This window comes from Miniopterus natalensis, chromosome 8 (assembly GCF_054644295.1).
Source record: "Miniopterus natalensis isolate mMinNat1 chromosome 8, mMinNat1.hap1, whole genome shotgun sequence".
Classification (NCBI taxonomy): domain Eukaryota; kingdom Metazoa; phylum Chordata; class Mammalia; order Chiroptera; family Miniopteridae; genus Miniopterus; species Miniopterus natalensis.
This window is the reverse complement of record NC_142088.1, coordinates 3,776,760-3,802,852: the sequence shown is the minus strand read 5'-3', so window position 1 is coordinate 3,802,852 and position 26,093 is coordinate 3,776,760. Positions and strand designations below refer to the sequence as shown.

The 26,093-nt window shown below is 41.9% G+C and overlaps 1 protein-coding gene across 1 annotated transcript in view; it reads left to right on the top strand.

The window, feature by feature from the left end:
- GIGYF2 (GRB10 interacting GYF protein 2) overlaps positions 1-26,093 on the top strand; it is a 98,502-nt gene that overhangs the window by 70,055 nt on the left and 2,354 nt on the right. Inside the window, exons 18-29 of the mRNA XM_087819511.1 lie at positions 845-952; positions 1,926-2,026; positions 3,719-3,819; positions 5,937-6,098; positions 7,545-7,703; positions 8,590-8,826; positions 12,965-13,087; positions 15,323-15,529; positions 15,656-15,858; positions 16,964-17,118; positions 18,560-18,744; positions 21,647-21,794. Of these exons, the coding sequence (XP_087675637.1) occupies positions 845-952; positions 1,926-2,026; positions 3,719-3,819; positions 5,937-6,098; positions 7,545-7,703; positions 8,590-8,826; positions 12,965-13,087; positions 15,323-15,529; positions 15,656-15,858; positions 16,964-17,118; positions 18,560-18,744; positions 21,647-21,794 (1,889 nt within the window). The remainder of the gene's footprint in view (positions 1-844; positions 953-1,925; positions 2,027-3,718; positions 3,820-5,936; positions 6,099-7,544; positions 7,704-8,589; positions 8,827-12,964; positions 13,088-15,322; positions 15,530-15,655; positions 15,859-16,963; positions 17,119-18,559; positions 18,745-21,646; positions 21,795-26,093) is intronic.

The following is a 26,093-nucleotide window of genomic DNA, read 5'->3' as shown; positions in this document are numbered from 1 at the left end:
CAGAAGATGACACATAACTAATTTTGCAAGCTCTTTAGCTCCTAAAATAATAATCAACAAACATTTTAAAAACTAAGTGCCTCCTAAATGGCTCAACTTTGAATGCTACAGAGAAAAAACATAGATGAGAGGATAGGAAAGAAGTGAAGTTTATGCTGTCAGAAGTGTGGAATGCTGGCAGAATCATGTAGGTGGTGTGTTCCTTTTGTAGAAGAGGTAAGATTGGCTGTCATCTGTGCCGACTTTGGCAGCCTGCTGCCTATTTTTATAAGGAGAGTTTTATTGGCGCACAGCCACACCAATTTGTTAGTGTTTTGTCTATGGCTGCTTTTGAACAAAGATGGCAACATTGAGTAGTTGCGTATGGTCAGCAAAGCCAGAAATATTTACTGTCTAGCTCTTTACAGAAAAAATTTGTCTGCCTTTGATCTGGTGGAAAATAATTCTACCTAAAATTTCCCAAGCTGGAACAAATTTGAGAATTTCTATACAAGTGATTTTATTTTTACAAAGGGTGCTTCATGTGGAAATAGCTATTTGAATCTCTTTTATTTTTGTTTTCTGACATAAGGCTTATTATCATCTTGAAGGAATTTGTAAGTTTTGATATCTTATGACCCTCCCCCCCCTTTCAGAAGCATGTCATCTGTAAGTTCAGCTCTTTCTAGAATGAAGTGGAGAATTTTGTGTGACTTATTCTCATGAAAAATTATAAAATACATTTGATAGCTGTTTCTGATGGTGTTTTTTTTGGGGGGTGGTAGATTGAACCATGTCTTTCATTGTCTCAGTAAAGTGAAAAAAATATGGATAAACAAGTTACACTTTATTTTACTTTTTGAAGACAACAGTATGCACAGGTTTTGGCTCAGCAGCAGAAAGCAGCCCTGTCTTCCCAGCAGCAGCAGCAGTTGGCGCTTCTTCTCCAGCAGTTCCAGGCACTGAAGATGAGGTTGGTGGTCACTCCTTGATGTGTCCTCGTATGTGCGTGGGGGGGGGAGGGGATACTGGTATGTGTGAACTCGGGTATCAAAATACCCATACACAACAGAAAACTGTGGTGGTGTGTGATAAAACAGAATAGAGTTTTAAAAAATAGGCCGGAGGTAAAGCATTTATTTGGTCTTTTTACACAGAGGATAAATTTGGAATGGTAACCAAAGAATAACACCTTAGAAGCAATGTAGTCTTATGGAACTAGCAAGCAAAAAAGTTGTAGTCTAGAATTTTAAGCTCATTTCTACCTGTGCTAGCTATCTCAGGGTATTAACAGTGCCACACAGGGTTATAATTTTTCAGAATCCAAAAGCTATTAAGGTAGATCAGAGGATAAGGAAATTATGCTGGAAATTATGTTAAATTTCTGCTGTTTCAGATTATCATTCAGGGTAATATTGATTTTATCTTCTGCAAAGGTATCAGTCACTGCTCTTTAAAACCTTACTGTTCAGTTAACTAGACTAGAACCTTTTACATTTCTCTTTTGAGCCGTAACCCATCCTGTAAGGTGGTAAGGTCCTCATTTTACAGATGGGCAAACTGGGACTCTGAGAGGCTAAAGGACTTGGTTGCCATAATACACAGAAAACTTGAGAGACAGAACTAAAATGCAGACCTTTTGACTTAGAGTCTGTGGGGTTTTTTCATTATAACATGTCTCTGGTTTATTGAGATGTGGATGTTTAAGGTGGTAGGTACAGTCTATCCATTATTTGGAAATCATTGTTTGCTGGGACCTTAGGAGTCTGGAGTGTGATTATTGTCTCTTGTGTGGTTCCTCTCCCAGGGGCTCTGGTAGTGTTACGATTTCATTAAAACAGTGGAGTTTTCTGGCCAAATAACCTGGAAAACCTACAAATAATATAGAAGTTCCTCTTTATTTTGGCAAATGACAAGAACAAGTTAATTCTGTTTCCCTTTTGCAGAATGTCTGATCAGAGCGTCCTTTCCTCAGTGACTAGATCTGTGTCTGTGCCAGATACTGGGTCTATCTGGGAGCTTCAGCCAACGGCCTCACAGCCTACAGGTAAAATCTTAGAGTGGCCTTCAGCATAGCTCCAAGGATTTAGACTTAACTAACTTCTTAATTCAGTTTAAAAAAAAATTAAAAATCTGTTTTTGTTTTTTTTTAACCTGTTTTGCATTGAATATTAATGAAAAGTCATTTGTTTGTTTTTTTAAATAGACCCCAGCAAAGGATCAAAAGTGTTCAGAATAGACTAAGGATTTGCTAGAAATTATTTAGTAGATAAATTTCTTGAATTGGAGTCAGCCTCTCTTTTTTTATGTTGCTCTAACCAGTGTGGCAAAGTCTTAGAATTGTTTTGATCTCTTCTGCCAGAGTGAAAAATAGCATAAATAATAACATAAGTAATGATGATCTACTCCTTTGAGTCAAGGGTTGATTAAGCTACACTGCAGGTACCCAGAAATTTGGGAAAGAGAAAAACCTGCTTTGAATTGAACATCTTACCTCATTTTCTGGAGTTTTTTTCTTCTTTGCATTAAATTAGAACGTTTGGAGCTGGGATTTTTTTAAAAGTCGCTATTGGTGGAGCACTTTCATTTCTTAAGGCCTGATACCTGCAGAGGTGGGTAGTCCTTACAGGACGTTTTAGTGTATGTTGAAAATGCTCAGGAACCATGGGCATTGAGGGATTTTTCTTAGAGCCATTGAGCTGTTCAGGCCATAGTTCTCTCACTAACATTGACCCTGGGGATTATGGCAGAAGAAGACTGACTATCTTCCCTCATCAGCTTCCCATGCTGTATGTAACTTATTTTTTCTTGGCAGCCATTTATAGTTAGTATGTTAAAAAACTCTCCAATTTTGGGGAAACTATAAGTACCTTAAAACTACTTTCTTTGGGTATGATGTAGTCAAGGTCCTTTACAAATACTCCATTGTTTTATATAGACAATAGTTTATGGTCCATAAATAGACTATAATAGGAATGTAGAAAATAGAGAATGCTGAAAAGTGGTGTCAGCAAACCTTGCTGGCAATAGGAAAACAGACTCAGGAGCCTTCACTTGTTTACTTCCACATCTGACCCTCAGGTCAGCAGGACTCAGTGTTGTTCGTGAGACCTGCCTAGCCTTTCCAGAGGCCTCCCTAGCTCCAGGTGTACCTGTTTCTCTTTTTTTCTCTCTTACTGAATTGAAATTCATATAGCACAATCTTAACCATTTTTTAAATGAACAATTCAGTGGTATCTAATACGTTCACAATATTGTACAACCACTTAGTTTTCTCTAGTTCCACAGCCATGCCCCTTTTAACCCACTTGGTGCAGTAAGAGGTGGTATGGCTATTAGAAATACGGCAGGCTTTGGGATCAGATTCACAGAGTGGATTTCAGTACTAGCATGGCCACGTGTTTGCCCTGTGTCCTTGGGGATGTTATAGAACTATCTCTGACCATTAGCTGTTCGTCTGTAAAAATGGGGCATGTGAACAGATACCTTATAGGGTTTTTTGAGGATAAAATTAATTCCTCAATAAATTTATGGCACTTGCTTTCCCTGTAGATGTGTTGAAGGTTATTGATGTAACTAGAGCCCACCGGCTGTTCAGTAGACTTCAAAGCAGAACAGATATAGAATATGATAGAGCTCTTTCGGGGACAGGGAGACAGCTTTTTTCTTTTGCTCATGGATATATGACTGTGCGTGTAATCTCTGACATCCCTCACTTTTTTCCCTCATTGTCTTATAGTTTGGGAAGGTGGTAGTGTATGGGATCTTCCCCTCGATACCACCACTCCGGGACCTGCCCTTGAACAGCTTCAGCAGATGGAGAAGGCCAAAGCTGCAAAGGTCTGAACTCATTCCTCATAGCTGTGTGTGGAAGAATTCTTTCCAGCTGTGGGACACAGGCATTTGTTTACTGATATCTGTATCTCTAGCTAGCTGTATTTTTCTCCCTTTTAGTTTACTGCTGCTTAGCTGATATAATAAGCACATTCATATTCTATGAATATATATCTCCCAGAAGACCTTGAACAGAATTAAAATTACAGGTTTAAATCAATTCAATTAAAAATGATTGGTTGGTTGTCACATTAATGATCGTGGTCATATGTATATTTCAGTTGTATTATTCATGGTAGATACACTTGTTACAAATACTAAGGCCATAAAGAAATATCCACTGCATGGACTATTAGACCCTTGATCTGTAGCTTGAGTTCCCACCTGGAATCTTTATAATGATGTTTGTTTACATTTTTTAAAAAAAACCATATCTTTATTGATTTCAGAGAGAGGAAAGGAGAGGGAGAGAGAGAGAGAGATAGAAACATCAATGATGAGAGTGTCATTGATCAGCTGCCTCCTGCACACCCCCAACTGGGGGATCAAGCCCGCAACCTGTGCATGTGTCCTCACTGGGAATCCAACCCCGATCACCTGGATCCTAGGTCAACTGCTGAGCCACGCCCGGCCGGGCTGTTTACATTTCTTAATGTCCCCAGACACATAGCTGAAAAGCTCCACATTAATGTTAGATCCTGTGATCCATTCACATTTTCTGGAGGAGCTAGGAATCTTGAATCTTGGTTTTAGTACTTGTCAGAGGAGGATGTCTATCAGCAGTGTCACTGTAATGATTTCTGGGTTCTCATGACTCTGAGAGACTTGTTTCTATTTTATATTTAATGCAGTTTTATCCCCTATGGTAGGGATAGTCTCCTTAGAGGCCCCAGAATGTGGAAACGATTCATGGTCAGGGTCTGTCTCCATGAACGAGAAACCATAATTCAAACAATTCTGGAATGTGTTCTAGTTTCCCAGTGCTTTGTGCTGGGAACACATAGATGATGAAATATAGGAGCTTGCAGTGGTGTGTGTGTGTATGTTGTGCGCGCGCACGGGCGGGGGGGGTGTGTGTTGATGCACAGACAAGTAGGTCAAGAAAGCATTATGGGCCAGCTACCTGGTTGCAGAGGTGGGGATCAGAAACTGGGTGACACTTTCAATGGACAGTAATACCTGAGTTAATTTTCACTTGAGGGACAGCAGGATTTCACCCTGTCAAAGGATTTAGGGCTGGCAGAGCAGGATATAGTAAAATTTAAATTGCAGTTGAAGGTGACAGCACCTGCAGAGGCTCAGGCATGCAGGGGGAGCGTACTGGCTAAGCAAGCAGTGAAGTACTTTGGCCTGGCCTGGCCCCTTGGCGCTTCTGAGGAGTGGGTGATGACAAAGGAGACTGAAGACGAGGCAGGCCAGCCGTGAGCGTCCTTGTCCATGTCATGTTAAAGTCCGGATTTATTTTGGGGGTGAAGGATGGTTTAAATGTAATGTAAGCCTGGGAGGTTAGGTGTTGAGCTGGGAAATGTGGGCACAGCTGGATTCTGGGAAACCAGGTAAGAGACTCAGGCATGTGGATGAGAAATGAAGGCCTGAACTATACTTGGGCAGTGGAACTGGAGACTGGGTGCTGGATTTGACTAGTATTTAGGAACTAAAAAGGATAGAATTTGTCAAGTGGTTTGTCTTCAGATTTCAAAGAATTATAATATTTTTCACACCAGCACCTTTACAAAATTGCTGTTGAAACTTTGCAGCCATGTCATTAGATCTTCAATCAGGAACTTTTTGTGGAATGAGCAAAGAAATGGCCACCCCAGGAGAATTGTGTTATTCTCCTCTTGGCTGTTTTGTCTTCCACACCCAGGAAATGTGGTGCAGTGCTGGTATGGAGCAAGGAGGTAGGGAAAAGTGGGGCGAGAGTGCTCTCAATTTAGAAGGGCATAAACTGTTCTGGTTACTGAGCTTAGAGCTCTTACAGAACTGCTGTCATCGCCCCGTTGCATGGAATTAACTGAGTGAATGGTGGTGCTTGCACATTCTGGCTTCTCTCTGCCACGCCGTCAGTGATGGGGTGTTGCTGTGCCTGTTGGGTTTCTAAGAGTGTTCTCGTGTAATCACAGCTAGAGCAGGAGAGAAGAGAGGCAGAAATGAGGGCAAAGCGCGAAGAGGACGAGCGAAAGAGGCAAGAAGAGCTCCGCAGGCAGCAGGAGGAAATTCTCCGGAGACAGCAGGAAGAAGAAAGGAAAAGGCGGGAGGAAGAAGAACTTGCCCGGAGGAAACAGGTAACCCGACCTCTGAGAACTCTGACCGCAGGATTAGCGCTGGAGGAGGGCCTTCAGGGTAGCTGCTCTCTCCCATCCTCTCACAGGCTGTAGTTCTCAGAGATGGTACATCCCAAGTCAACAACAGAATTGGAACCTTAAAAGACTCACTTCCCTTTAGAAAGGAGAGTCTTGTCACTAACAGCCACTGGGGGGATAGTCCTTAGTCCTAGTAAAACATTAGAATTGTGGGTTTTTTTCTTTTTTCCTGGGGTTTTATAAACTAGTTAGTTTTCAGAAGTACCTAAGTCTTTGCCTAAGTATTTATAACCACTGACATTGAATGTTTTTCATGAATTTTGGCCATTTGTATTGGGAGGGCGGGGGGTTGCGGAATTTTCTTTTCCTGTGCTTGGCCCATTTTCTACCGGGATTTTTAAAGATCCCAATGAAAAGAATCCCCTTTGTAATAGCCCCTAAGTTTAGACTTGACCTCGCATGTCCTACTTCTTGTTGCCCACAGGAGGTACTGTGTGAAAAACAAAAGAGTCTGTGCCGAGATTAGATTAGAACTACTACTATTTCTTAGAGTCACACTACATTAGCATAAGGGCCCTAAGAAGCACTGCAGTAAGGAAATCTGTGTAATTCTGTGATGCTCAGTATTTCCTCAATTATTTGACATTGGGACCCTTTTTGGTATACTTAGTATCTGTGGGACTTTTGGGACAAATAGCTTTACTCAGTACCACTGACTGGAGAATGTATTCCTACCTCACCAGGCATTTTTGGTAACTGTGTTGATTTGACCTGTCTATAGACTTAGATTTTCAGCTGATTAAAAAATTGGAGCTCATTGTCCCAGTGGAGAAAACTGAGGCAAAGTCCTAATGTGGCCCTTTCTAGGGGTAATCAGTAAATGCAGCTAATGTGGAAACCAGAGTAGACTTCACAGTATAGTGCTGTTTATACTTTAGATACAAATTATTTTAACTATTTTTTGTGTTTTTTTTTTTTAATTCTCTCCTGAGGATGTTTTTATTGATTTAATAGAAAGGGCGGGAGGGAGGGAGGGAGAGAGGGGGAGAGAGAAGGAGAGAGAAAAAGAAAGAAATTAAGAAAAAAAGAAATATCGATCGATGGATCAGTTGCCTTCTGGTACACACCCTGACTGGGGATTGAACCTGCAACCTAAGTATGTGCCCTAACTAGGGATTGAACCCACAACCCTTTTGGTGCATGGGATCGAGCTCCATTCAGCAGCCAGCAGGTCGGCACAAATTATTTTAACTCTTAATGTGTCTACTTCTCAACTTACCTATATCCTTTTTACTCTGTATACTTCTTATGTTTGCTATTAACAGAGTCTTTGCAGCATATAGCCTATTCCTTTACAAATTATGATGTAATATATTGAGACCCAGAGTTACACACACACACACACACACACCTTTTTTGTTAATATAGGAAGAGGCCCTACGACGCCAGAGGGAGCAAGAGATTGCGTTAAGACGACAGCGAGAAGAAGAAGAAAGGCAGCAGCAAGAAGAAGCTCTTAGGAGATTGGAGGAGAGGAGAAGAGAAGAGGAAGAAAGGCGGAAGCAGGAAGAATTGTTACGCAAGCAGGTGACCAGATGGTTTCTGCTTCTCAGTGCTACTTGAAGCTGGGAATTAGTGATGAAGACAGTGTGTGTTCAGATAGCCTGTCTTCCAGATTGCTGGAAATTACCAAAAGAGATGTAACTGGTTCTTCCTCCTTTTGTAATAACCGTCCCACATGTAATTATAAAAGCTGAACAAAATATCAAAGAAGGAAAACAAACAAAAAAAGACTACCAGTGAGGAAATCCAAAGACCTACCCTTAAAAAACCAAATGTGAGATCTGCAAGTTGACAACTTTTGCCTGAGGGTGTTCCCCAATTCACTCTTTTAAAGTGTACAGTTCACTGCTGCTTAATATAGTCCCAAGATTATACAACAATTAGCACTAATTCCAGTCCAGCCATGCCTTTCTGCCATTGCAGGCAGCCAGAGGGGTAGAGGGTGGGTTGAAGAGAGTTCTTTTGAGGGACCTGTGGTCCTGTGGGCCACGTGGGGTGAGAGCCAGGAACTGAATGAAGTGATCTTGTGAAGTTGCTTTGGTTCCAGCCCTGGCTGAGACTTTCTTGCTAATCAGCATCCCTATGAGGTCTTGGCAGCTCTTTGCCTCAGTGTTGGAACAGTTTCTGGGAGACTTGCCTGCCGTTGGCAATGATCTCTTGGAAATCAGTACTTGTCACAAATGTTCAAAGTGACATTTGTTTTATGTAGAAGTTAGCAAATCAATGAAAATTTTATCCTGTAAGCGTGCCAGGCCTTTGTGACTACTGTAAATATATTTTAAAAGAATAGTCAACTCTACCTTATATCATCATAAAGTTTCTGCCTTTCTCTGTCACTTCAAAACTGATTCAAAAAAATATATTTTTTAAAAACACAGTTTTATTCTTTTTTATTTTTCCTTCTGGGAAGGAAGAGGAGGCTGCAAAATGGGCCCGGGAAGAAGAAGAAGCCCAGCGTCGATTAGAGGAGAACCGGCTGCGAATGGAAGAGGAGGCAGCCAGGCTGCGGCATGAGGAGGAGGAGCGGAAGAGGAAGGAGCTGGAGCTCCAGCGGCACAAGGAGCTGATGCGCCAGCGGCAGCAGCAGCAGGAGGCTTTGCGGAGGCTGCAGCAGCAGCAGCAACAGCAACAGCTGGCACAGATGAAGGTAAAAGCCTGGGCGCCTGCCGAGCAAGGAGCTGCTTGTTAACGTCTTAGTTAGGTAGATGCTGGCAGTAACATAGTGTACTTTTCTTCAGTGTTAAATTTACTATGATGGTTTTTTGATCAATAAAACATAATATGATGCAGGTACTTTGTGTTAGGCGTTTAAACAAGAGAGATAAATAAAAGGATTGGACATGGACAGTGTTGCAGGCAAAACAAAGTAAACCTCTGTGGTTTATAAATTTTTTAAAGTTTTAAAAAATTGATTTTAGGGGGAGGGGAGAGAGAAACATCGATTGGTTGCCTCCCGCACACACCCTAACTGGGAATCGAACCCGCCACCTTTTGGTGTACGGGACAGTTCTCCAACCAACGGAGCCACCCGGCCAGGGTACATGGTTCATAAATTTCATGCAGCTCAGTGAACATTGGAGTGTCTGCTCGAGCAGTTCAGCACTGTGAGACAAAGGTAAATGAGGGAAGGCACCTGCCCTCAGCAAGCTCCCAGCATTATGCCAGCAGGAGACAAACATTTGAATCTGTAAGTAGGAACCATGATACAGGGTTTGAAATGCAGCTGTTTGGAATGAGGGATTATTGAAAATTGGGTTAAAGTGATGTATGCAAAATGTTGTTTAATGAGCATTCCAAGCATTATTTGAAGTAGTAGAAAGTGAAGACGGGGAGACCAGTAAAGAGAGTATGCTGGTGGGGTGAGAATGAATAGGGAGGGCCAGCAGGGCAGACTTGTATTGATAGTGGTCAGCAAGGCTTAGTGACTGTCTGGGTCTCAGGGACCGGTGTCGAAGCTGGGATGGCTGGTAGTTAGCAAACCTTCAGTGCCTGGGAAAGCAGTGGAACAGCTGGTGGAGCTGGAGTGACTGGGAAGGGCATGCAGATTTATGGCAGGGTCTACACAACTTCACATGGGGTCTGTGGTTAGTAATAAGGCTCAGTGTCCGCTGTCTTCAAGGGGCTCACAGGATAGGGACTTAGAAACAGGAAATTAGAATGCAGTGTGGTGAGAGACAGGTGGCCTTGGGTGCTAATGTTCTGTGACTGGATGGATTAGGTAGTGAAGACCCGTTCTCCCCAACAGTGTGAAGCCTCTGCTACTGCTCTTCTGGGGTGCAGCCGTGGGTGTGCCCACAGTAACTTTGGGATGATGTTGGTTTGGACTGGCCTCTCTTTGATGGTCTTTTTCCACGTCCAGCTGTTCAGCTCCACTAGTTGGCAGCTGGATTGCTCCATTGTTCTCAGAAGTGCCCTGGGGCATAAGTTGCTTAGTGCTGCTCCATACTGATCCAATCAAAATCTGGCCCCTTTGAGTAGCTCCTTCCCGAGGTCAGTATTTGAGGTTTATTCTGACCCCAGGACAACTTCCTTCAGCTCTTTCCTCGGTTCTCTGAGACCAAGCTGTGGTTGGCAGTTGAGCCTGTATCTCCAGGTAGTCTGTTCTTCTCTCCCAGCTGCTGTGCTCCTCATCCTTCACTACTTTTTTGAAAGTGCACTTAGGCTCAGACTTCTCATTCCCCACACTGTGGAAATGAAGCCAGTTTCTTTGGGAAGAGGTCTGGAGCGCTTTGTATTCTAGTCTGTTCCTCCCACCTCTACTCCCAAGCAAAAATCTCTGAGTCACAGCTCTGGGGCTGGGAACAGTGGTGTGCTTTTCTCTGAGTAGTGACACCCCTGCTTTAAGAGTTGAGCTCTTGAAGGAGGGGCAGTAGCCTTTCCTGGTGGCATGGTGGTCTTTTGGGCTAGGGCAGTGGCAATCAGGGCCCTAGTAGTCTCAGTAGTTTCGATTTCACGAAGAGGAGTGAGTGTGAGAAGGGAGCCCCGACCTCAGCTGCATTGGCCTCTAACTTAGCCTTTGCATCAGGTAGCTGGAGTGAGGTTGAGAACTGCTGATGTGCTTTTCCAGGAAGCCAGCCCCCGGACTGGCAGCTGAGGGGGGAGAGAGAGGCCTGTGTTCCTGGGTGCACTCATCTGGAATGGAGTTTCTCTGGCTGAGCTGGGATTTGTGAGAGAGTGGTCTTGGTACAAGTACCACAGACTCTGTTCTTACCAAGTTTTAGCAGATTTTGTTGAAGAAATGTTTCATTTGCTGTATTCTCTTGGGAGCATTCCCAGAATCTTTAAATTATTTTTAAAAAAATACTTTTCACCAGTTTTGCTGGAGAGTGGTCCACAGAGCTCCTCATGCTGTCATACTGGACGTGGAGCACAATCTTTTTTTAAATAGAAAGTCATGTTGAAAGTAAGATAGCAATGTCAGGGTAGAAAAAAGTAAATTAAAAAAAAGAAAGGATGTTAGGCATTCAGGGGTCACAAAATGTGCCCAATTCCCTACTGTTAGCTGTTGCTTTGGGAGAGACTTGTTCTGAAAAGCATGATTGATGCACTGCAGTTCTGAGGGGCTGTACAGGATGTTGGTTGAACTGGAAAATGTCCTGAGGCCGTGTTGATGGAGTGATGGGATATTATTTCCTATGTGCAGATAAGGTTTAAGGAAAACGATAGCTATCTGCAGACATTTGTCTGTCATGGGAAAACTTAGATTTGTTCTGCTTTACTCCAGAGAGCAGGCCGGTGAATCATGAGCGAAAAGTGCAGTGAGGTATATTTTGGCACAGCAGTGGGAAGAATCTCAGAGGTGCCTGAAAGGGAAATAGGCCATTTCAGGAGGTGGTGCGTCTCTTCCTGGTGTTGGCCTTGGCTCTGTGGAAGAGGACAGGAAGGGAGGTTGGGGATTGGTTCCAGGGTACTGTGGGGTGACATGTTCACTGGGATTTTATTTTTTTATTTAAAATTGTTACTGATTTTAGAGAAAGAGGAAGGGAGAGGAAGAGAGAGAGAAGCATTGGTCGGTTGCTTCACATACCCACCCTTAACCGGGATCGAACCCGCAACCCGGGCATGTGCCCTTACCAGGAATGGAACTGGTGCATGGGTGGGATTTTAGACATCAGTGATAACTGGCTGATAGTCTAATTGCAAAAGTATGCAAATTCTCTGGTCTCACCTTTGGCTCTTCTGATTTAAGTGTAGGGCCAGGGCATCTACATTTTTTTTTTTAAAATCCTCACCAGAGGACATGCTTAGAAAGAGGAAGAGGGGAGCCCAGCTGGGCGTGGCTCAGCGGTTAAGTGTCGACCTAGGATCTAGGAGATCAGGGTTCGATTCTTGGTCAGGGCACATGCCCAGGTTGTGGGCTGCAGCCAATGACTCTCTCATCATTGGTGTTTCTATCTCTCTCTCTCTCTCTCTCTCTCCCTTCCTCTCTCTGAAATCAATAAAGATAAATTAAAAAAAGAAAGAAAGAAAGAAAGAAAGAAAGAAAAAGAAAGAGGAAGGGGGGAGACAGAGAGAGGGAGAGAGAGAGAGAGAGATGTGAGAGATGTAAGAGATAATCTTAGTTGCCTTCTGTACGGTCCCTGAGTGGGAATCAAACCTGCAACCTAGGTATGTGCCCTGATCAGGGATCGAACCGGCAGCCTTTTGATGCACAGGATGATACTCTAAAAACTGAGCCACTCTGACTGGGCAATAATCAGGCTTTTGAGAATGCTAAAGTATTCAGAAGTGAGATATTTAGACTCTATTTTAGTCCATAATTTTAAAGGATAGGACAATAGAATTGATTAAAAGCAGGTTAGTGCTCAGGACTAGAAGCTACAGTTTGGTTAATAGTGACTTTCATAAAAGACTTAGAACTATGCTTAGTGTCTTCCATTAGCCGTCCACCTCAGCTCTCCCTTCAGACATCTGTCCTTAACCCTTTCACTGGAAAGTCACACATCATGGTCTAGTTGCCTCCTTGCATTTAGTGTTACTTTTGTTTACTCATTTCCCTTTATGGCTGTATATCGCTGTATATGTCAATGCTAGATACAACAAATTGGCAATCCCCAAATGATAGAACAAATAAAAGTGTATTGTGTGTATTTTAAGTTATTTTAAAATAATCTTAGGTTTGGGGTAGTGACAGAAAACTTAAGTAAAACAAGCCAACTGACTGGAAGAATAGTATGTAAAAGGGTTGCACAGGGAACCTGAATGCTCTGCTTGTGCACGATACATTATTGACTGTTTCCTGTCCACATTTCCTCATGCACTCTTCTGCCTTCCTTTTCTGTTAGCTTCCCTCTTCTTCAACGTGGGGCCAGCAGTCCAGTACAACAGCATGTCAGTCCCAGGCAACTCTGTCATTGGCTGAAATCCAAAAACTGGAAGAAGAACGAGAACGGCAGCTTCGGGAAGAGGTAAATTTCAAAAGTAAACGTCCAGTCCAACAGTGTCCCAGAATAGCTAGTGTGCATTCTGGGTTAGTGATTAGTAAAGGTAATTATTGTTAGATTGCTGTCTGTCTGAACTGCATGTTTGTTATTAAACTCCTTAGATTACAATTTGGTCATTCTGGGAAATAAGAAGGATCTAACAGGAATAACATTAAGATTGGGTAACATAAATTTTCAGTTATCTTAATTTTTTTTTTTTTTAAATATATCTTTACTGATTTCAGAGAGAGGAAGGGAGAGGGGGGAGAGAGAGATAGAAACATCAAGTGATGAGAGAATCGTTGATCAGCTGCCTCCTGCGTGCCTCCCGCTGGAGATCCGAGCTTGCAACCCGGGCATGTGCCCTGACCAGGAATCAAACTGTGATCTCCTGGATCATAGGTTGATGCTCAATTGCTGAGCCACACCGGCCAGGCTATCTTAAATATCTTAATGTAGCTCTTGAGAGAAGAACTCATGGTGTTTCAGAATTGTGGGTGAGTTTTATGCGGATATCTGTTTGTAAAATTGGTTTTAGAATGCGGAATACATTTTTCTGTAAGGGTGTTGGGTTTTCTGACTGGCCTAGGAAACCATAAAATATGCAAATAGGAGAAATTAAGTCTCTGCTTGCAAGTCTATATCCTGTTGTAGTTTTAAGTTGATATCTTTAGGATAGGAAGAATACAAAAGAGTAAAAGAAGAACTGGGAGGTGGGGGGGGAAATACAGTTCTTGCTAAAAGAGAAAATGAAAAGTAAAATGGTTTGGTTCAGTGTGCCATATATTCATCCATCCCTCCCACACTTGCTGAGTATCTACTCAGTTATAGTTGTAGTCTGGGAATATAGCTGAGTCTAAAACAGACAGAATTCTCTGTTTTTATAAAGCTTACCCTCTGGTTGAGGGGAGACGTCAATAAATGGTTAGTGGTAATGATTGGTTGTCTAATTTTAGCTAGTGCAATCTGGGAAGGTCTCAGAAATGGTAGCATAAGGTACAGTCTTGAAGAAAGTGTGTATGTGGATATGATTGGAGGCAGAGCAGTTAATTTGTTACTGTTCTGTAAGTTGTCATTTTGGAGTTGTGTGGTGTCATTCACTGAAGGCCATGGGTGCACGAAGAGTAGTGTGCTTGACCTCATCAAATCGGTTAAAATATTTCATTTTTAAAATTACCTTATTTCCCACTCTCTTCAAAAAGAGAAAGACTGAACTTACCCTGAAATCATTTCCTTTTTTAAAAGCTTATCAACAAATGGATTCATAGCAGAATATATCATCATCTTTCAAGGCTAGGAATTTTTCCATAATTTTGGTATCTGCTGAATGAAAAGTGGTGATAGTAGTTTAGTCATCAGAATTAGAATCATAGGTCTTGTTCATCTTTTTGTCTGTCAGAAGTTAATGATTGCCTCATTTTTATTTTCACCTGATTAATTTTCATTGAACCATTAGTCTTCATACACTCTTTAAAAGGTATGAAGTGTTCTTCAGTAGGTATTTCTTACACAGGGAGACCTAAGATAATTTTATTTCATTCTTTCCTGGGAAGTTGCCTTTCCAGGACCCTCTAACCTATCCAAATCTGGATGCTCATGGCTTGCTGCATGGCTGTTCTGTTTTTGTTTTCTTTTTTTATTTTATTGATTTTAGAGAGAGAGGAAGGGAGGAGAGATAGCTGCCTAATTGTTTTGGGTTGGTGAGGCAGTCTAGAGTCTCACTACTGCTTTTTATAAACCTTCAACCAGTCTTCCTCTGTTTGAGATACCCATGCCTCTATCCCAAGCTTTCTGTATGAATCGACTCATTTCTGAGCTTCCTTTACTTAAGTTTCAACTTATTGGGTCTGTTACATTGGCTATCATTGCTTACCTGCTTTCCAGTTTTTTATTCTGTTCTCTTTTTATGGTTTGTGCTTTTTAAAAATATATTTTTCTGTCATTTTGGTAGGGCTTTAGGAAGCAAGTATGTATTTCATTTCTATGCTTAACCAGGAGCCCTGCTTAATTTTTAAGAAGTAATTCTGCATTTGATCTCCCTATTTTCTCTTAGTAGCTTTGGCAGGCAGTCTGTGTCTTTATTTACAGCAAAGGAATTAACCCTGTCAGGTTTTAATTTGATATAGCTGCTATATATTTGCACTCCATTTAGTATACTGGGCATTTGTAACTATTATTTTGGAAACAAATCCTGAGCTAGCTTCAATTTTTCTGCAACAGCAAAGGCGCCAGCAGAGGGAGCTGATGAAAGCTCTCCAGCAGCAGCAGCAGCAGCAGCATCAGCAGCAGAAACTCTCAGGTTGGGGGAATGTCAGCAAACCTGCAGGTACTGCCAAGTCGCTTCTGGAGATACAACAGGAAGAAGCCAGGCAGATGCAGAAGCAGCAGCAGCAGCACCAGCAAACAAACAGAGCCCGGAGTAATACGGTGGGTTCATTTTCCTAAGCAGTCATTCTATGGATGGGCGTTATAAGTTTTCTGACTTTTGTGGACTCTCTTTTTATCTGCTTAATATTGTTTAACTGTAATCATTTGTCTCTTTTTCTTTAATAGCATTCCAACCTGCACACCAGCATTGGGAATTCTGTTTGGGGCTCTATGAATACCGGTCCCCCTAACCAGTGGGCATCTGACCTAGTCAGTAGTATCTGGAGTAATGCTGACACTAAAAACTCCAACATGGGATTCTGGGATGATGCAGTGAAAGAGGTGGGACCTAGGAATTCAACAAATAAAAATAAAAACGCCAGTCTCAGGTAGGGCTCAAAATGATCAAACCTATGCTTCTTGGTGGGTTGGGGGAAAGGTCACATGGGGATTGGGATATTGGGTGGGCAGGGAAAGGTAGTTATTTAGTTTCTGCTTATTTTCATCTGAGTCTAAGCACATGAGGTCATAGTTTGGTGATTGATTTCTTCCCTTTGGAAAAACTATCTGTATTATCACTAGGAGCTCTTTCTACTGCTGAGCACTTAGTCCATTGCCTGTCATATGGTAACCACTTAATAAATATTAGGAATAGTTTTTTTTGTTATCGAACATTTTTCCAAGGTAGTCTCTAGATCTTAGCATTTTTTTCTAAATTTGTATTAAGTTACTTATACTAAAATGAGTATTATAAACACTTCTGTAATGGCCTTAAACCTGTTTATTTTTATGATGTTAGTTACCTTTCACCTTCATCTTTCTTTCCTAAGTATACAGTGTTGTTGAATGAGCATGGGTTTTAGTGTTAGGTACATGAACTGAAATCCCTGCACTACCACTTATTAGCTGTGTGACCTTGAGCCTCAGTTCCCTCATCTGTAAAATGAAAATAATAAGAACAACTTCATGGGTGTGGTTTTAAAGATTAAATGAATACACGTGAAGTAGTTAGTAAGATGCCTGGCACATAGCAGCTACTTAATAAATGGTAGTGTTGTCAGATTGTTTCTTCTCGAGGGCCTAATGAATTAGGAATAGGATGCTAACTATCTGCCAGTTTATAGAGCACTGTGCTTTAGGCCTTTGTGTGTAATATCTTTAAGAAGCTTTAGTACCATTTTACAGATGAGAAAACTGAGGCTTAGCAAAATTTAAAAACTTAACAGAGCACACACAGGAAGAATTTAATCATTTTTCTGAAAAGAAGCCCTATATTCAGAAACTAGAATGTATTTACTGAGGCTAGATTTTTAGGGGGCATTGAGTAACCCAACCCCTACCTTACCCCAAATCCAAATATTTGAATTTTTGGAGCCAAGCATTGGATTATTGGCTAGCCATCCAGTGTTGCCAAGACATTATTTACGGTGTTGTAGCATAATCGCATAGTAACAGTTTCTGGGAATATAATATCGCCCTATTGTTTTGCTTTAGTAAATCTGTAGGTGTGTCTAACCGGCAGAATAAGAAAGTAGAAGAAGAAGAAAAGTTGCTGAAGCTCTTTCAGGGAGTAAATAAAGCCCAAGATGGATTTACCCAGTGGTGTGAACAGATGCTTCATGCCCTTAATACGGCAAATAACTTGGATGGTAAGAATTGGGGAGGGAAACCCAGCATGTGGGATGGCAGAGCAGGACCACAAAGAGGTTGGCAAACTGGAATGATCTAATGGAAGTCAAGTCCTGCATGTGCTCTAAGAACTTGGCTCTTTAATAGTATTATTACTTATGACAGAAGTCCTGTAATACTGTGCTCAAATAGGTTATTAGAAGTTGCCAAAAAATACATGCTATTTGGGCTGTCTTATGATGTGCAGGACAGAGGCGGTCATAGTTGCCAGCAGGGCCAAGTCTGAAGGAAGGTAACTGTCATAGTGGGGAAGAGGTCAACCTGGGCATGAGAAGGTTGAGGTGATGTGTGAGCTCCTTCCCTTCCTGCCTTTGGGGATGGGGTGGGAATTGTGTGACAGGGTAAGGAGACTTAATTTTGTATAGCATAAAACTAGGACCAGTATGTGGAAGTGAAAAGGTTTCAGCACAATTTGAAGAAAAACTTGCTAATTGTTAGCTGTTTACAAAGAGAATGTTCTGCCTTAGGTAGAAGTGAGTCCCTCCCTTACCCCCAAATGTTTGAACAGAGACTGGTCAGCTTGGTGTTGGGGGACTCCATAGCTAATAGGCTATGTTGAACCAGTCCAGCTCTGATGTCTTGTATAAAACCAAGGATCTCTAAAAACATAGCGTTAAAGGGCTTGAACGGGTCTTTGCAACATTGTAATAATATCCAATGTTCTAAAAGAGCCAGAGAAAACAATAGTAAATAATAGTAATGGCTACCATCCATTAAACACCTACCATGTGCTAGGCACTTTCTTGGGGTTAATGTATGTTATCCCAGTTATTTAATTTTTGCAGCAATTTTATAAGCTACCTTTACAATTTAGATGATGTTATCTCCATTTTATAAATTTGGAAACGGAGGCTCAGAATGGTTAAGTAACTCATCAAGGTCACACAGCCAGCAAATTCCCAAGTCAGGTTTTAAACCCATGTCTGTCTGACTCTGACACTTGTGCTTTTCTCCTACACCACACCGCTTGATTTCTCTGTAAGCATATGACATCTCAGTGCTGTGAAAGGACGGTGTGGCTGTGTCTTCAGTGCCTGTGAGTGGTGCCTGGTACATACCATAGCACTTAATAAGTGCTGTTTGATTAAAAAGAATACCAAGTGGCTTCAGTCTCGGGCAGGCAGTTGCTTCCGTCGACATAACATTTATTGAAACTAAGCATGTGTGATGCGTCTTTGTCTGACTCCAGTCTGTTTCGGACCATTTGAGGTATTGCAACGATAGTGGGGGTTTTTATTTCTAAAGTAGATTAAAGAATATTTAACACAACAGCTACGTGCCTTTTAAGTTCCTGTCATCAGTGTCTGTGTTGGGTGTGACAATATATTAAAAACTGAAACTGATTTTTTTGTATGTGGTATTTCATTATTATTCTTTGTCTTCTTCCCTCTCATGTTGCAGTTCCCACATTTGTTTCTTTCCTGAAAGAAGTCGAATCTCCTTATGAGGTCCATGATTATATTAGGGCCTATTTAGGAGATACCTCTGAGGCCAAGGAGTTTGCCAAGCAGTTCCTCGAGCGCCGTGCCAAACAGAAAGCCAGCCAGCGGCAGCAACAGCAGCAGCCGCCGCCGCAGCAGCAGCAGGTATAAGGCGGCAGGGAGGGCAGCCTGTGCGTGTGTGAGCGTTTGTTCATACCTTGAAATACTGAGCAGCCAGAGAGATGAAACGTAGAACAAGGCTACCATTTTTGTGCATCAAATGACTAAAGCTTTTTAAAATGTGATAGACATGACATTTTAAAATTACCTATCCAGAGACCTTGGTGAATTTCTCAAATAGCTAATATAGCCATTCATTCTCTCTCAGGCACACCACCAGTCCCATTATTCTTGGTTTGTAAATGTGCCTCAATCAGATTGCAAGCTTGAACCTGGCCCAGACCCATAAATTTGGTTTTGAACAGTTAAAACCTACAAATGTTAAATCTCCAGTGCTTAGGACCCACTTTACCCGATGCCGACAATTTTCTACATTTTTGATGGGGACGTTCAGGGTGCATCCAGTTCTGTTACTCGCAGTAGTTGTGTTCCGTGAAGCTGTTGCCAACGCTATATTAATGAGTACTGAGTCATTGCTCCTGGGGGAGAGGGTTAGCTTTCTGTGAACCTCTCTCTCTCTGTTCACAGCATGTTTGTCAGCTGGTCAGTATATAACCTTGTTTTATGTGAGTTTCTGTTTCAAGATGCTTTATTTAATATACAGGGGTGGGCAAAAGTAGGTTTATGGTTGTGAGTATGTAGTTTATTCTTGTATTATTATTGATTATTGTATTATTTATTTGTATAACTGTTAACCTACTTTTGCCCACTCCTGTATTATTGATTCCTTAGTATCGAACTCACAGCCAGCAGCACTCTAACTCATACTGAATGAAGCTTAACTGACACATATGTTTTACATAAGGCGCATGTCACAGCCTCCCTATGCTTAGGAACATTAGAGAGCACTTAACACTTTAAGGGCTGTTTGTTTTTGTTTTTTTTAAAAATGTATCTTTATTGATTTCAAAGAGAGGAATGGAGAGAGAGAAACATCAATGATGAGAGTCATTGATTGCTGCCTCCTGCACACCTCCTTCCAGGGACGGAGCCTGCAACCTGGGCATGTCCCCTGACCAGGAATCAAACCTCGATCTCCCAGATTCTAGGTTGATGCTCAACCGCTGAGCCACTCCTGGTCTGGCCTTGAGGGCTGTTTTAAACAATGAAGTCAACAAAAAAGGGCAAAAATGTGGAAAGCATGACACTAAATAGGCTGAAAAAGATTCTTGTTTAGTGTGAGTACTGAGACAAGAAGGCAGAGTATTGTTGTGATCTGCCTCACCTGGGAACATGTGCCTCCAGCAACTCAGACCTTCCACTGCTCTGTACATGTGCATTCCAGAAAAACCACAACAGCACTGCTAGTATTGACTTGGGTTTACAAATAAATTACAGTGAGTACAGTAAGTCCCCCTTATCCACGGGGCATAGACCCTCAGTGGATGCCTGAAACTGTGGATAGTACTCAGCCCTATATATATTATGTTTTTTCCTGTACATACATATCAAATGAAGTTTAACTTATAAATTAGGCACAGTAAGCAATTAGCAATAAAAAATAGAACAATTACAACAGTATACAGTAATAAAAGTTATATGAATGTGGTGCCTCTGGCTCTCTGCTAACAGGTTCAATAGTGAGGCAGCTACTGAATGACTAATGGGCAGGCAGCAGGTACACAGCATGGAGACGCTGGACAAAGGGATGACTCATGTCCAGGCTGGCACTGAGTGGGATGGTACAAGATCTCATGCTCTTCAGAACAGCGCACAATTTAAAACTTATGAATGGTTTATTTCTGGAATTTTCCATTTCATATTTTTGGACCCTGGTTGACTACTGAAACCCCAGAAAACAAAACCATGGATAAGGGTGGACTATTGTAGGGAATTTACAAATGTGGAATCCATGAGTAATGAGGATTGGTTGTCCAAGTTTTTTGAAAGACAGATTGGCATAGCTCAGGGAGAGGCTTAAGAATATGCCTATCCTTTAATCACGTGATTCTTCTACTAGAGATAATATTTGTTTATAGGTCACTTCTGGGGACATGTAAGATACAGTGAAGTGCAGGGCATTTAAAGTCCATTCGAGTAGATGGGCTAATAAGGATAACTGAAGGAAAGTGAAAGATGTAAACATGAACAGCACTAGGAAAAATATTTTAAGGAATCAAAAGAGAAGACATTCTATAGCAATCCAGGAGACTCTGCACTTGTCAAATAGCTGACTGCTGAATCGGACGGCGAAGGTCCAGGGCGCATGCGTGACCAGGCTTGTCCTTTCCCAGTGCCTTCTCTACCCGCCCTGCCTTCAACTTACTTACTGAGTCTTGATCCCAGTTTTAAATAAATTGCTCTAATAAGAGCAACAAGTAAGTGTGAACACCTGGTAGACCATTTCATTGTTAAACCAGCTGGTAGAAAGTGTATGGGTAATGTTTTAAGACCAGATCCCTTCTGGAATTGCCGATAGGAACAAAGTACGTGACATTAACTTTGGTAGCATGGTGCCAGCTAGTCTGCAGCCCGCTCTCTCTCTTGTGGGGCCCAGAGAACAAGGGAACCTTCCACTTTGGGCAGGTGAGGGGTGTAGATTGCTAGAGTGTAGAGGTCTGCTGGTGATTTCCTTTGCTAGTGGATGGTGTAGGCTCCTTGTAGACCTGAGAGATTTTGACCGCTCTGCTGTCATAGCAGGCTGACACCTGGAGTTACCAAGACAGGCTTTGTGGAGGCATAGAGCTTACATAGGATGTCTGGATCTAAATGAAGGGGAAGGGTGGCTCAGGGGACTGCTCTGGGCTCACTGTTATCAGAATCCATGGTAAGCTTTCTGTGTGAACTGACAGTGGATAAGGTGAGGGCAAATCAGCCATTCTCTCAGGGTGCGCCAAGCCTGCGTGCACCATGCGTGTATCCTCACCTGTGCCATCTTGTTCCACAGGACTCTGTGTGGGGGATGAACCACAGTGCACTCCATTCAGTATTTCAGACCAATCAAAGCAACAACCAACAATCCAATTTTGAGGCTGTACAGAGTGGCAAGAAGAAGAAAAAACAGAAGATGGTCCGAGCAGATCCCAGTTTATTAGGTGAGCACAGGTCTAAAGCCTCAGCTAGGCGTCGGGGGAATGCAGGTTATAGCAGTTACATGAGTCCTGTGGTGGGATGTTTTTCATGAAGGGAAATAGTTCTTGTACCAAATTAACTTTTTTATCCAGTTCAAAGTAAGTAGTATTTACTGGGCATTTCAGTGCACGAGCTGTGCCTTGTGCAATAGGGACGATAGTGTATGGTGCTTTACACTTTAAAGCCTGTTTCATATTTAATGTGAATTTCCTGAGAAGGCCTTTCCATTTAGTTGGAGGTAATGCTGATGGAAAGTAGTAAAAGTTATTTACAAACTTAAATGCTGATTTGTGTGGAAACTGACTGTAAATCCAATCAGGTGTGCAGAGAAAAGAGCTGGTGTTTGCTGATCTCTGTATGTGCATCATGCGATTCTCAGAATGACTGCTTTATGAGGTGATAGTCTAGTTCTACTGATGAGTAAACCCCAGCCTGGAGGACTCAGAACATGGCTCAGTCACCCAGCTGTCAGCACGGGCTGGGATTGCAGAGCAGGTGTTTTCTTTCCACTCTTTTGTGTTACCAACTGCTGTTCTTGTTCTGCATTGAGGACCAGTGTCTTCACACAAGGCAGCTTCATGGAAAAGGTGACACCTGAATTATGGCTTCAAAAGACTGGCAGGAAGGATGGGGAATGGTGTTTCTTGAGTAATAAACAGCATCGGCAAAGCTCATGGGTCTGCCTGTGTTCCTTAAATTGGCCTAACAACCTACATACAATGATAAAATTATTTTCCATTTATGAATGTGAAATAGGCTGTTATAAAACCATGCTGTCTGGAATAGAATGATTTGGGATGTTGGCCCGGTTAGGAGGCTACAGTGTAGACCAGGTGAAAGATACTGGTGGCCTGGAATAGGGTTTTGGCATTGGAGATGGATTTGAGGAATTTAGGGGATAGAATTGTCTGGACAAGGAGACTGGAAAGGTTTGGGCAGCAGGAAGGATAGTGTTGGCTTTTGCTAAACTGACGAGCACTGCGAAGTGGAGCAAGCTTCAGGGGAAATGATAGGGCGTTTAAGAGTTGAGTGTTGAGTGTGAAATGGCTGAGACCTCTAGTGGAGAGAGCTAATAGCACAGCTGGAGGGAGGTTACAGCCCCACTCTGCCCTTGACAGAATCCACTTTCCTTCCGAGGTTTTCTGCCCTCAAGAAAACAAATGTTAGTACCAAAAACTTAACTTTGAGCATTGCCCTTTGAAGCTGGTACTTTGAACACTTTCTTTGGGAACATGGAGATGTGGTAAAATTTTGTTCATTCTGCCTGTCTTGAAAATTTATGTTAAGGATGGATGGAATAGTCCAGAATTTTATCTAGTTTTGACAGAAATGGGTGAATATAGGTTTCAGGGTGTTCTTAAAAGTCTGGTTGTGGGTTCTAGCTCAGAATCCCTTGCCATTTAGCTGTGGCTCTTAGAGGCTAGGCCAGCAGAGAAAAGACTTTTGAAAATGAGGTTAAGTATTGGATTAAGTATTTGATCTGATCCCATCTCTGTTACAGATTTAAGAAAGAAAGGAACTTAAAATCTCCCTTCAGGGGACTGAGAGGTTGTTTTAGGAATAGAGTTTAAGGAATCTCTGTATCTTAAAGGGGAAGGAAAAACATAAAATGTCTTGAGGAAACTCACTTGGGGAGTCTCTTATACCATCTTATGAAAATTTCTGTTTAACTGAACCCCCTTCTGGAAATGTTTTTGACAATTACTAATTTCTGCCCTTTACCTACTCGCTTTCATATGTTACTGTTTTCAGTTTATATATGCCTTATTGATTTACAGATTAAGAAAATTAATAAATATCCATCAGCTACAAGTTCCCCATGCACAGAGTAGGAAACAGGTTTTAATTTGATCTAAAATATCCATTGAAAAAGTAGTCATTGATCAAAAGAGAACCGTGCTTCTAAAACAAACCATCAGAAGGGGGCCCAGTCTCATTTTAATATCTTCCATTGTATTCATGTCTTCCTCTAGATTTTAGCGCTACCAGGTGCCATTGTGAACCAGCATCCTGTACTTGGATATGGCAAATACAGTTGACCCTTGAACAACACAGGGGTTAGGGGCTTAGACCTGCACAGTCACAAGTCCGAGTATAACTTTTGACTCCCTCAAAACTTAACTTTAGTCATCCCTCGCTATCTGGGGGATTGGTTCCAGGACTGGTGCGGATACCAAAATCTGAGGATGCTCAAGTTCCTTATATAAAATGGTGTAGAACAATACATACAGTTGGCCCTCTGCACCCACTAACTCCCAACTGTGGGTCAAAAATACTTTTTCCATCTGAGGTTGGCTGAATTCATAGATGGGAAACCCTGGGATATGAAGGGCTGACTGCATATTTATTGAAAAAAATATCCGCCCATAAGTGGACCTGTGCAGTTCAAACCCATGTTGTTTAGGGTCAGCTGTATACACACCCAGTCATACTCCTTATAAGAACAGGCTCTCAAACTTTAAAGAAATTGTGCAAGCGAGAGGCAGCCTATTGTGCTGAACCTGAGGGAATGTGGTCTTTAGAGCTAGTCATCCTAGGCTTAAATCCTCCTGTGTGTTGTGTTGGGTTTCATGGTGTCCCAGAGCTTCCTGTCTATCAAATGGGGAAAGTGCCCACCTTACTGGTTTTTTATGGCAGGTAAATGAGACCATGTCTGTGAAAAGCCTCATAATCAGCATATTATGGCAATGAATCAATAACTTTTTTGGCCCCAGGCTGCTTCTCCCTTCCTGTCTTTTTATGATTAAAAATAATTTAGTTTGTGGTTTTTTGTTTTTTTTAATATATCTATTGATTTCAGAGAGAGGAAAAGAGAGGGAGAGAGAGATAAAACATCAATGATAAGAGAGTCATTGATTGACTGCCTCCTGCAGGCCCCTGACTGGGGATCGAGCCCGCAACCTGGGCATGTGCCTTGACCGGGATTCGAACCCCAATCGCCTGGATCCTAGGTCGACGCTCAACTGCTGAGCCATGCCCGGCCGGGCTAGTTTGTGTTTTTATTACATTTCCACTGTAGTTCATTATTGTTTTTATCACATTTCATCTGTTCTTGAGGTATATGTGAAGTCAAAGAAAAACTTGCTTCAGAATAGAGTAATAACTCATTTCATAGACTCGTTTGGTGTTTAGGTTTTATACTTACCTAATTAAACCGTTATTTTAAAATACGAACACTAAGCCTTTCATTATTTTTAAAGGAAAACAGTCTTGTGGGCTGTGGGAACAGTTGATGGGTAGAACTCAGGTTGGAGTTTGGAGTCCTCGCCTCTCCCAGTGTCAGGCCTGTAAGCAGCTTGTACCGCAGCAGCTTTCCTGGTTAATAAACAGACATGCTTATGTTTTCAAATCATATTTTTGATTCAAGAATGTAATATAATTAAGCTGTTTTTGTTTTGTAGAGCATTTTCGGTTTATTATTGGTACATTTAAAATGTGTATTTGTTTGAAAACTTGAACATTAGGAACAAAAAGGAGGGGGCAGAAAACTCAGTATTAACAGAACTGCTTTTAGACTGGAGAGCATTGCTTGTTTACTTTTTGGTACTCAAATAGCAGCTTGAAACAGTTTGGGATTTCATTTAGGGTGGATGAACTGAAAGCTTTTTGGGAATCGCTCCTTCCAAAGCAGACCTGTGAATAATTCTTTTTATCAATCTCTGATTATGGAGTTTATGGGAAAATTACATGCGTGTGGCTGGTGGCATTAGGTTTTCAAATGTCAGTAGTGTTTGTGAGTACTGCTGGCTGCCTTCAGTGCTAGTACTGCTATTCTTTGACTTTGTTGTTGTTGTTAACCCTCACCAGAGGATCTTTTTTCCATTGGTTTTTATTTTTTAGGGAGAGTGGAAGGGAGGCGGGAGAGAGGGAGAGAGGGGGAGGGAGAGGGGGGAGAGAGAGAGAGAGAGAGAGAGGGAGAGAGAGAGAAACATTGATGTGAGAGATAGACATCAGTTGGTTGCTTCCCACACCCGTCTGACAGGGCCAAAGGGATTGAGCCTGTAACCCAGGTACATGCCCTTGACCAAGAATCAAACCCCTGACCCTTCCGTGTGCAAGCTGATGCTCTAACCACTGAGCCACACTGGCCAGGGCAGTACTGCTATTCTAAACCAGATTCCATTTTGGTTACTCAGTGTTGCTAACTGAAATCCTTTCCTTTGCAGTTTACTTACAATAGATTGAGCTGAATAAAGTACTTGGATGTTTGTGTGCTATCTTCTATGTGATAGAAAGAACATCTGAGGGATCCAGGGATCTTG